Source organism: Perissodus microlepis, chromosome 19 (assembly GCF_051167445.1).
Source record: "Perissodus microlepis isolate ML-2025 ecotype Zambia chromosome 19, ASM5116744v1, whole genome shotgun sequence".
Taxonomy (NCBI): Eukaryota; Metazoa; Chordata; class Actinopteri; order Cichliformes; family Cichlidae; genus Perissodus; species Perissodus microlepis.
In genome coordinates, this window is record NC_140479.1 from 12,684,488 (window position 1) to 12,695,970 (window position 11,483).

Consider the following 11,483-nt stretch of genomic DNA (forward strand, 5'->3'; position numbering starts at 1 on the left):
AACATGGTTAGGTATAAAAACAACCTGCCAGAGAGGCTTTCAGAAGCAAAGATGAGAATTTTATTACCATTGATAGTTTACCGAATACCAACAATAATAATAATAAAAATAATCCTGGTCTCTGTGGATAGCTTCCCATCTTATAACATAACATAAAAAAACTCACCATACTTCAAATCAAATCAAATCAAAGTTTATTTCTATAGCACATTTTAAAAGATTAGTGTAGCTCAAAGTGCTTCACAATAATACCGCAATGCGGGCAGAAACAAAAAACAAATAGTACAATTTCAATTAAAATGTACAATTACATGGTGTAGTGCAGGCCAAGTGAAAGTCAAACTAATTTGCTTCAAAAGCTAAGTTGAACAGGTGGGTTTTTACAATTGAAACAATTGAATAGATTCCGATGTACAGATATCAACTAGGAGATTATTCCAGAGTCTAGATGCGGCAATAGCAAAGGCACGGTCACCTCTGGCTTTTAAACGAGACCTTGGTTGTATTATGAGCAGTTGGCTGGAGGATCTTCGTGTTCTTTTTGGGTTATACAGGTCAAGGAGATCAGTTAAGTAGCCACTAGCTAACTTGATGGTGGTAAGGCTTAAAGTTTTGCCTCTGGCTCTGTTCATTACTTTGTGTCACTTAACTGAACCTACTGTGTTTTACTCTGACAAATAAAATAGCCTGCTGCAAAGTGCAGAGGTTGCAAAAAGTTGGAAATAAAACTAGGACAAGACACAAAGGAAAAGTCAACCTTCAAACTAAAACATGAAGTAACTAAAAGGCAAACAACACTGAAACTGAAAACAAAGAAACACAACAAAACAAGCTATCACAACAAGAACCAAAATACAAAGCAATAACCTTCCACACTGACTGAAAGGACACACAGTGTATTTATGAGCATGTCATGATTTGTCATGACTCCCACTGCTGACTTGTATCAGCAGTGGAAGCGTGAGTTACAATACAGCGGTCCTTTTCCAGGTGTAGGGAGAAAGAGGAGACAGGGGTTAATCCTAGTGGTCCAAATTTTTCCAAGAAAATATTTATGAGATGAATTGAAAGAGTGAGCTTACTGAGGTTCCGGTGGAGAGGCTCTCTGGAGAACCACCAGCCGTCATGCCATTTGTTCTTTCTTCATCTTGATCATGCCTAAATGCACTGAGCTGCTGCCATGTGATTAGCTGATTGGATATTTGTGAGCAGTTGAACAGATGCATATAATAAAGTGGCCAACACAGAAAAGAACAATCTGCCTACTTTGGTTTTCGAGTCTGCGCTCTCGTGATAACTTCGGGGTCAGACAAACAAAACGGGGGCCACAGAAAAGGTCACCGGAGGTTGTCTGGTGTTTCCTGGGTAATTCATCCTTGTTGCTGCCCCAGTCGACCATAAAGGATCACACACTTCTGTAGCTGTTTGAAAACTAACCTTGATTAATTATTGAACATGGTAATATCAGTTTACTGTTTACCTGTTTTAGTGGTTACCATGGCAGAAGCTCATTAATTATTAACCATCTGGGTGTCTAGTTTTTGTACTCAGCTCATTTTGACACATCAATGAGGATATTATTGTTTGATAATTGCGCAGCACTGAGAGAGCGCGTCTGGCTTTTCTGAATGGGATGTAAAACATGTGAGACATTCTTGTATTTCAATGGAGAGGCCAAAACTGAAACAGGAGAACGAGAAGGCTGGGAAAACAGTCAGGTTTAGAGTAGCGTCTGCCAACAGTGGCCGGGTCTTGGCGGAGGTGTTCAAGGATGAGAGAGCCTGGTGCAGCTCGGTGGAGGACTCGGTGGAGGACTCGGTGGAGTCTGACTCGACCAGCAGCCCAGAGGCAGAGCAGCAGGGCGGCTCTCTCCCCACCAGCGAGGCCAACTGCCACCTGAACGGTTTGGTGGTGGAAGCAGCCGTGGACGAGAACGGCTGTGAACCCGATGACCTGCTTTTGTACGCCAGTGCCAAGCGAGAGATGCTGTTTAGCAACAAGCGGATCAATATCTGCAGCAAGAATGGGACCGTGAGAGGAGTGAGGAACAAAGTGAGCGCAGGCCAAGTGCTTTTCAACAACCTCTCCAACATGTACTCCGTAAGTAGCTGAGTGCATCATCAGAAACAATTTTAAATAAAGCTTTATCCTCTTTTATTAACATGTATGAAGTCAGACTGAAAGGTTATGGAATATATCTGATCATGAAGAGATTTTCATGCACTCATAACCCTTATTTACTTTTCCTTTTAGGGTTCCCTTCGTCACCAGAAAAGGAGACCCTGGGAAAAGTAGTGAACAGCATGGGATTTCACACCGTGGGCACATCAGGGAGGAGGAGTCCTGAGGAAGAAGATTGTCTTACAGCTTTGCCTCCACCCTGAATCCCTTTCAGTGACTTCTGTTTCTTCACGTGACGTGGAGTCATTCATGATCCCAGCCTCATATTTACATGTGCCTTCAGGATATTTTTGACCACAAATATTTTTGATTTGACTTCTTGTACTACTTTTCACAGCTGTTTATGGGCAACTAGGAAACTAAACTGGATAGAGTTAATATATGTACAGACATTGAACACTACAGACGTTTATTTTATTGCAATTTGGAATTTATTGGCATTTATTTCATTACAACTTGTTGAAAGTAACAACCTGTCCACATATGATTCTATCAAACAAATCTTAAGTTTTAAGTTTTCTGGTTTACTGACAGAGAAAAATGTTTTGTGTGAAGAAACAAAGAAGGATTGTCCAATTAAATGCGATTTTGTTCATACAATTTCATTTTTAACTCCTTTTTGCATTGAAAATGGAAAAAGTGATTGTTGAGGATTAAAAGAAAGTTTTAGTAGAGATTGATGCTTTGTTTGAATCCACCCTGTGGCCTTTCTTTGCGTGTTCTCCCCGAGTCTCTGTAGGTTATTGACTGTAGGCGTGATAGTGAGGATGGTTCTATGTCTCTGTGTTAGCCCTGCGGCAGACTGGCGACCTGTCCAGGGACCCCACATGCCTTCGAATCGAATATGAGCAGAATAAAATGGATGGATGAACAGCCCTTCAAAAATGTTCCACAATTTTCCAACATGTGCTTCATGTGTTTCAGTACAGATTTAAACCAAACAGCTGATAAACAATTTTACTCACTGCTCTGAGATTTAGAGAGTTTCTGAGAAGTAAATTGTATTTTTTAAATTGTGAGTTTATTTGTGCCCTAGAATCTGACATGATTTTGATATTTCATGGAGTCTTTCATGAATGAATAGGTCTTTTCTGTTTGTAAAGATTTTGCATTAATTTCTAGATTGAATGTCCTTCATATCATCTCTGAGACCAGATTCACACAAATACAGTGAACTGTAAATATAAAAGCCTTTATAATAGTTAAATGCATTTTCATACTGCAGGTTTTATGCTTGACAGTTTCTGGAAACCCTTGTTAACTAGATTTATTTTGGACTTATCAAGATTTTTGAAAACATTTGACATAATATATCATTTGCAACATAACTGATGTTACTGGTGGAATTCATGTTTAAAATTAAACAGGCAAATCAGTAAAAATGTATCTTTTACCAACTCTTTGTACTTCACTCCTCAGCAGAAAACTTCTAGAGTTTCCAGACACAAGGAAACATGACTGTCAAAAATAACACAGGAGGTAACTAAACACAAAGGAAATGTTAAGAAAATTAAGAGTCTAAAATAAGTAACCTAAAGCAGAATCCTAACTGAAATAAGCTGAAAGTTTCAACCAAAAAATAAACATTAAATAATAAAATAATTAACAAAAATCCACAAACTGAAGAAACCCAAAACTTTTTTGTGGCTTTGTGTTTTTTATTCAAATGTATTAAGAATGAAAAACTGTCAAAGAACACAAAAGCCCAAGACCGTGACTAAAAACCCTGAATCCATGAATCCAAAAACTTAAAAAAAAAATAAAAAATAAAAATAAAAAATCCTCCACAACAGCACTGAAATCAAAAGTCATGAATATGGAACAAAACCCTGGGACCATGACACCTTGACCAAGCGGATGAGCCGGCATATCGACAAGGAACCTTTAAGTGTCACCGGATACTCAGTTAAAGCGAAAATCTCTGTTTTTCCTTCCCTGCATTGAAAATCAGCGGAGCTGGACATTTTAAGACTCGCTTATGGTCGGGCTTTCCCTTTAAGTGATTTATGCAACAGCATCTCCCGGTACCTCAGTCTACCTCAGTCAGCACCATGGACAGCGACCCCGCCAGCTCTACGGCCGCCTCCTGCGCACCCAACGGGCCCCGAGGGGCAGGGCACGCTCCTTCAGTAACGACGACCAGCTAATATCTCCCATCATGTTACTGCGGCACTGACAGCTGAACCGTAGAAAGCAGGATGCGGGATTTCCCATAGAAACACCCTCGCGTATTGTTTTTCTTGTCTTAACCCGTTTCCCAGCAGCTGGATGGTACAGATGCTCTTTTTTGGCCGATCACCGGCTGTAAATGCCTCTAAATGACAGCAGATGTGACGAGTCTCATTTGAGGGTCGCTGTGGAGCAAAGGTGGTGAAATCTCTCGCTCTTCCTCCTCCTTCACGCCCTGTCATCACTACCAGTAGCTGCCCAGCACCATGTCTTCTCCACCATCGGCTGCGACAGCGAGTGAAAGCAGCACCACCACCGTTTTCGAGGAGGACACCAGAGAGGAGGTAGAATTTTCTGGCAATTCTTTTTTTTCTTTTTCTTTTTTCTTACTCTCTCTGTGTTGCTGATTTTTTATTGTGTCCGTGCGCGTGCTGTGCAGGCTGTGACAAGCTGCAGGTGAATGATCTGACAGGTGTCATCGGTGTAAACTTGGACACGGGAGTGCGTGAGGCAGTGGCGATTCACTCTGCTTATCCTCCTGTTTATTTAGTTTTCCACTTAAGTTTCAATTTTATTTATTAATTTGTTCATTTTATTTAAAACATGTTTTAAGTAATGTTTTCTCACAGTTTCTCGTTTTTATGAATTATTTTTGAGAAATAGAAATAAATGAAATGAGAGAAAACGTAGATCAAAAAGGGTAAACATAAATACTTTTAATTTCCTATTTTGTTTTTTACAAAAAGAATTACAAAACAACTGACAGCATATTAATGTCTGTTCTCTAAGTACATATAGAAATACTTGTCATGTTCCTCATTTGAAACATGAAGTTTAGAGTTTTTTGAACTTTGAATTCTTCATTATTAATCTCTGTTTTTTTTCTTACATTGTAGGTTTATTGTGTTTTACTGTGTTTTACCTCTGTGGCCAATTTCATTCTTTTCTAGTTTGTGTTTAGAGTCATGTTTGAGTCTTTGCTTGTTCCAGACTTCCTCTTCTTCCTAAGTCTATTCTTCTTGCCTTTTGTGCCTTGCTTTTTAGTTTTGCTTTATCTTTACTATTCACACAGGACCACGCTCAAGTTTGTTTTTTGCTTAATTTTGATTGGCTTTTAAATAAAATTATATCTCATTGTTTTCACTGCCTTAATGAATTGTAAACCTACAAGGATTTCTGTTTTTTTTCCTGTATTTTCTGTGCTATATAAATAAAATCGCCTTTATTTTTCTTACCTCATTATCTAGATTCTGTTAACATGTGCCCAGTTTCCCCCCAGCTGTGCTCACTCCCCCTGATTAGCCCTGATTAGTGTTTTTACCCTGTAAGATACCATTGCATTACTCTGGCCAGACTGTTGTTAAGTTTGTTTGAACTTTGGACTTTTGAAGTTTGCCTACCATGCCTGGAGTAAAAGTAGGTTTTACATCTGCCAGACTCATAATCCTGCATTTCAGTCCTAAACTCTGCAATGTTGTGCAGTCTGAATGAAAATACAAACTGTTCTTTAAAAAAGCAAACCTCTCCTTCCAAAGTTGCATAATGCAGGCTGGATTAGTATTTGCAAAATGCTGAATTTTGTCCACGAGACCTGAGGACTTGTACAATACACCATGAGATTGTGGATACTAAGAGTTTAGGTGGTTATAGGATTATAAATATGTCCTGATCAGTTTTTAAAATGTTTCTTCTTATGTTTGTTCTTTCACTCAACAGCAAAGACCGCTGAAGCAATCTCTAAGCAAGTCCTTATGTCGGGAGAGTTTCTGGAAATGCTTCCTCCTGTCCGTTCTCATGTATGGCTGCATGGGAGCCATGGTTTGGTGTCACATCACCAAGGTGACCCGTTTCACCTTCGACAGTGCCTTAAAAGGAAAATCCAAGATGTACCATGACAGCCCCTGTTCTGATGGCTACATCTACATCCCCTTGGCCTTACTGGGCATGCTCTATTTAGTCTACCTGTTGGAGTGCTGGCACTGTCACGTGAAGAATGAGTTGCTGCACAAAATGGACGTGGAGGGCATCTATGAGCACATCAAGAAGATGCAGCAGGCTAAGCCCTGCATCTGGTGGAAGGCCTTCAGCTATCATTATATGCGCCGAACTCGACAAGTCACACGCTACCGCCGTTATACTTGCACCCAGGTTTACCATGAGCGCCTCGACACCCACGTGGCAGAAGCAGAATTTGACTACAGCCACTGTGGTGTCAAAGATGTTTCCAAACAGCTGCTGGGCTTGGAGAAGTCTGTGCTTACAAAGATGCGCTTCACCAAGTGCTTCAGTTTTGCCAACGTAGAGTCCGAGAATTCTTATCTCACACAAAGGGCGAGGTTTTTCACCGACAACGAGGGCCTGGATGACTACATGGAAGCCAGAGAAGACATGAATCTGAAGAACAATGACCTGAAGGAGTATGTCTTGGTGCTCTGTGACCCAAAGCACCACCCCTGGTATCTGTCCCACTACGTCTTCTGGTTTGCCTCCTTCCTCACGTTCTCCTGGCCTCTCAGAGTCTTCACAGAGTATCGCACTGCGTACGTCCACTATCGCGTTGAGAAGGTCTTCGGGCACGATTACCGACCTGTGTCGCCATGTGTTGATCGACGATACTGGTGTCGTATCCCTCGAGTTAAAAGCACTGATGTTACAGAACTGGAGTGGCACATTTGCTCCAACCAGCAGCTGCTTACCCAGAGGCTGACCTCATGGATCTGGCCCAGCGACCGTCCAACTTCAGCGAGATTCATCAGAACTGTGAGCGCTGCCACAGAGTCATCATCTGATCCTCAGTGTTCTTTAGAAGCCCCCTCAGCATCTGCACTTGTGCCAACATTCCTTTAAAGGATCCCAACATCACCAGAAAAAGAAATGCTGGAAAAAAGCAGTAACCATTATTGGGTTTCAGACAGTGTGGTCATCAGGGAGGAGGAGCCCCAAAGGTGAAGACTTTGTTGTAGTTTTGTCTCCGTCAAGAATCCTTTTCTGTGATTTTTGTTTCTTTAGCCTTCAGGTGACCTGTGTGGAGTCATTTATGACCCCAGCCTTATATTTATATGTGCCTTTGTGATATTTTTGACCGTAGAACTATTTCTTGCCATGATTTTTTTTCCACCTTCTTCTTATTTTATCGTTATAGGCTTTGATTTTATTGTAGTTTGTGACTTGTTGGTAATAATGTCATATTTACGAGTCCAATTTTGACCATTATTATTTTTAGATATTTTAGTAATCTGGAAATTTTGAGTGTTTCTGCTGAAAGAATCATATAACACATTAACACGCAGATTGAGTTTGAGCCTGGGAGTAACAAAAGATGAAAAACAAACCTCCTGACTGTGATAACTTCACTGTAATTTGTCGGTGATCAAAGTATTATTGAGTCACCATTTCATAGTTCGGTGTTAAATGATACATAATCTGCTTAAAAGTATATTACATATACTTGCATACATATTTTTCTAGTGTTATTGAAACAAAGAAAATTTGTTTTGTGAGAAAAATCATAGGATTGTCTAAATAAAATGTCATTTTATTTGTGCAACTCCTCTTTGTAGTGAAAATAGTAATAGACGAGTTGTTTGAAGATTAAAATGAAGACTATTTTACTAAAGACTGATGCTCAGTTACATTTATTCAGTATCAAGTAAGGAAATAATGTACTGCAATGCTGTTATCAGTGCATTAAAGTACATTTTAATAGCACATTTAGTCATTTAGTAACACCACAACCCTTCCAAATGACCCATAAGATTTTCCAACATCCTGCTGAACTGATGTTCTCCTCGTTTCACTAAAGAGAAATTAGAACCAAACAGCTGAACAGGCAGCTTTAGATCATACATAACACAAACATTACTTTTGTTGTGAGTTGTAAGTTTAATTGTGACCCAGAATGTGATATAATTTTGATGTTTCATGTATCCCAATTATGTGAAGAAATGTGCTTTTTGGTAATAATGCCAGCATTAAATGTGCTTCATATCATGTATGACACATGACTCGCACACAGGATGAGCTCTACTTACAAATATCTTTATTAGACTTAAAGAAATAAAAGTTTTCATGCAGTAGATTTGATGCTTGATGGTTTCTGGAAACTTTTGCTCCCGTGTTCACTACATTTCTTGAACGCTTATTGAGGTTCTTGAAAACATTTTACACGTTGTATAACAGATGTAACATTAGTAATGTGACTGATGGTATTCATATTTAAATTTAAATATGTAAATCAATAATAAAAAGTATTTTATTTTTACCATTTCTCTTTGATGACTCCAGAATAGAACAAAGAAACAGAAGTGAAAATAAAAGTGGGGAAAAACCACATCAAAAAGACATAAATTAGTTAAACAGAAAAAAAGAAATGCCCAGTAAAGATACATTTAATGAAGCTGAATATACAAAAGTTGAGAAAAGCTACAAATGGAACTAATTTCTTTTCAAAGAATGTTTAATGTTTAGAGGGTCCTGGAAAAAAGTAGGTATACACTTATTTCTACTTTCCATTGGAAGTAAGGGTAAGTAGAAGCTGGGTGCTGATAATCAAATGCACTTTATTCACAGCAGCTGTGTGACCACCTTTATAAAAGCAGATGTTTTGGCAGTTTGCGGGTCTGGAGGATTCACCTGTGTGTTAACAAAATGCCACAAGCTACAAAGTAGTGAACATCCCAGCAAATTCAAACCAACTTCAGACCGTGCATTGTTCAGAGAAACTGCAAAAAAGCCCAAGAGCAACATGTCAGACTCTACAGGCCTCACCCAGCATGTTAAAGGTTAAAGTTCATGGCATTACAGTTAGAAAAAAAATGAAGAAGTATGGCTTTTAGAGAGAAGTAAGCTGTTTCTCTCTAAAAACAAAACAAAACATGGCAACATGACTTTATGGCACAGGCCAAAGATGACGTATCAGCACAGACATGTCACACCAACTGTCAAGAATGGTGGTGGAATATGTATGATTTGTGCTTGTTTTGCAACCACGGTACCTGAACACCTTTGAGTCACTGAGTCAACAATAAACTCATCTGTGTACGAAAGTGCTCTATGGTCAAATGTGAGACCATCTGTCTGAGTCCTGTGAAAAAGAATGAATTTTAATGACTCTGTCTCATATATATTTGTGTGTATGTGCCATGTGTATCAAAAACTAACTGAGATATATTGTGCTGGGTGCATAGGATTCCTGATAGCTGTGTGCTGAATGCCCTTTAAAAAACAGTTGTTACTTGCACTTCTTTGACATGTGTGTGATTCTTGCGCCAGATGATCCACATGCAGGAGGTCGAGGTAGGTTTGCAAGCCAAACGAAAGATGACAAAACAATGAGAATGAATGGAATGATAGAAAGAAACAAATAAGGATACAAGAGTAGGATATGAGAAAGAACAATGATTAAAAATGCACAGAATAATAGTGAAACATGACACAGAGGGAAACAATCACAAAGGAGGCAAAAGGCGGACACAACTACACACAGTAAAACAAGTAAAACAAGAAATAACCAAAGGAAAAATGAGACTGGATGAATAAACAGACACAGACACACAAAGGAAACAGAGGGTTTTTCAGTTTGTATAATAAAATCTACCTCATAACCCAGAATTAGAAAACCAAGACAAGGACCCAAAACACAACATCAGAAAACATCAGGTTGAATGTAGAAGTTAGGAGCCAAATACAAACACAGAAAGCAGAATGTTTGTTTAACAAAAAAAAAAAAAAATCACTAATCCAAGCCAATTATAGGTTAGAAAGAGGAGGGGAACAAGACACAGGTGAGGATAATCAGACAGAGAGACACAGGGGAAAACTGTCAAAGTATAACAGGAAATGAAACAATTAGATGTGAAGCATGTTGGAACTGTAATTAGGTCAAGTTGACAACTTCAAATACTGGAGTTTAATATCCCCAAACAACACAAAAACTAAAACACATCAACAGAATAACCATAAAAACAAAGCAGGAACCCAACTCGATTCAATTTTATTTATACAGAGACAAATCACAACAGGAGTCGCCTCAAGGCACTTTATATTGCAATGTTGACCATACAATAATACAACAGAGAAAACCCCAACAATCACATGACTCCCTATGAGCAAGCGCATTGGTGACAGTGGTAAGGAAAAACCCCTGTTTAATAGGAAGAAACCTCCAGCAGAACCAGGCAGAGGGGCGGCCATCTGACCGGTTTGGGTGAGGGGAGGAAGACAGGATAAAAGACATGCAGTGGAAGAGAGCCAGAGATTAATAACAAGTATGATTCAATGCAGAGAGGTCTGTTAACACATAGTGAGTGAGAAAGGTGACTAAAGAAGAAGCACTCACTGCATCATGGGACTCCCCCAGCAGCCTACACCTATTGCAGCATAACTAAGGGAGGAGTCAAGGTCACCTGATCCAGCCCCAAAAATTAAAGTTTTAAGCCTTTGGAGATTGTGTCTGTCTCCTGAATCCAAACTGGAAGCTGGTTCCACAGAAGAGGGGCGTGAAAGCTGAAGGCTCTGCCTCCAATTCTACTTTTAAATACTTTAGGAACAACAAGCAAGCCTGCAGTTTGGAGGTCAAGGCAATGCAAACCAGGGCAAGTATCTTGTTAGAGTGCATATTACTACGATTTTCAGGGCTGAGTACAATAACCTCAGTTTTAACTGAATTTATAAGCAGAAAATTAGTGGTCACCCAGGTCTTAGTGTCTTTAAGACATTCCTGCAGTTTAACAATTTGGTATGGGTTACCTGGCTTCATGGATAGATAAAGTCGGGTGTCATCTGCATAGCAGTGAAAATGTATGCTATGTCTTCTAATGATACTGCCTAAGGGAAGCATGATTATGTAAACAGAATTATACATGGTTCACTTAGGCAGTATCATCAACAAACAACAAATCAACAAACAGGATAATCCAAAACTTCAATAAAATCAAAACTCATTCATATTAAGTAACCAGAGATCACGAAGTCACAAAACACTATGAACAATAAAGCCGTCCAAATAAAACCGTTGGTTAAGCCTAAAGAGAGACCAGATTACTTTGCTAAAGTAAAAGTAACTTAATTTTTGCTCCATATGTTGATAATCAGTGAGGTGGCACATTTTAGGTCGGACTTTCCCTTTAAGTGAT

At 39.2% G+C, this 11,483-nt stretch overlaps 2 protein-coding genes across 2 annotated transcripts; both read left to right on the top strand.

Moving 5' to 3' along the window:
* Positions 1-1,629: 1,629 nt before the first annotated feature.
* Positions 1,630-2,295, top strand: grxcr1b (glutaredoxin and cysteine rich domain containing 1 b). The gene is made up of 2 exons (XM_084914395.1): positions 1,630-2,100; positions 2,254-2,295. The coding sequence occupies exons 1-2, from the start codon at positions 1,666-1,668 to the stop codon at positions 2,293-2,295; spliced, it is 477 nt and encodes a 158-aa protein (XP_084770521.1). The 5' UTR covers positions 1,630-1,665.
* A 1,775-nt stretch (positions 2,296-4,070) lies between these two features.
* Positions 4,071-8,611, top strand: LOC146365589 (transmembrane protein 151B-like). The gene is made up of 2 exons (XM_084914392.1): positions 4,071-4,694; positions 6,067-8,611. The coding sequence occupies exons 1-2, from the start codon at positions 4,617-4,619 to the stop codon at positions 7,195-7,197; spliced, it is 1,209 nt and encodes a 402-aa protein (XP_084770518.1). The 5' UTR covers positions 4,071-4,616; the 3' UTR covers positions 7,198-8,611.
* The last annotated feature ends 2,872 nt before the right edge of the window (positions 8,612-11,483 follow it).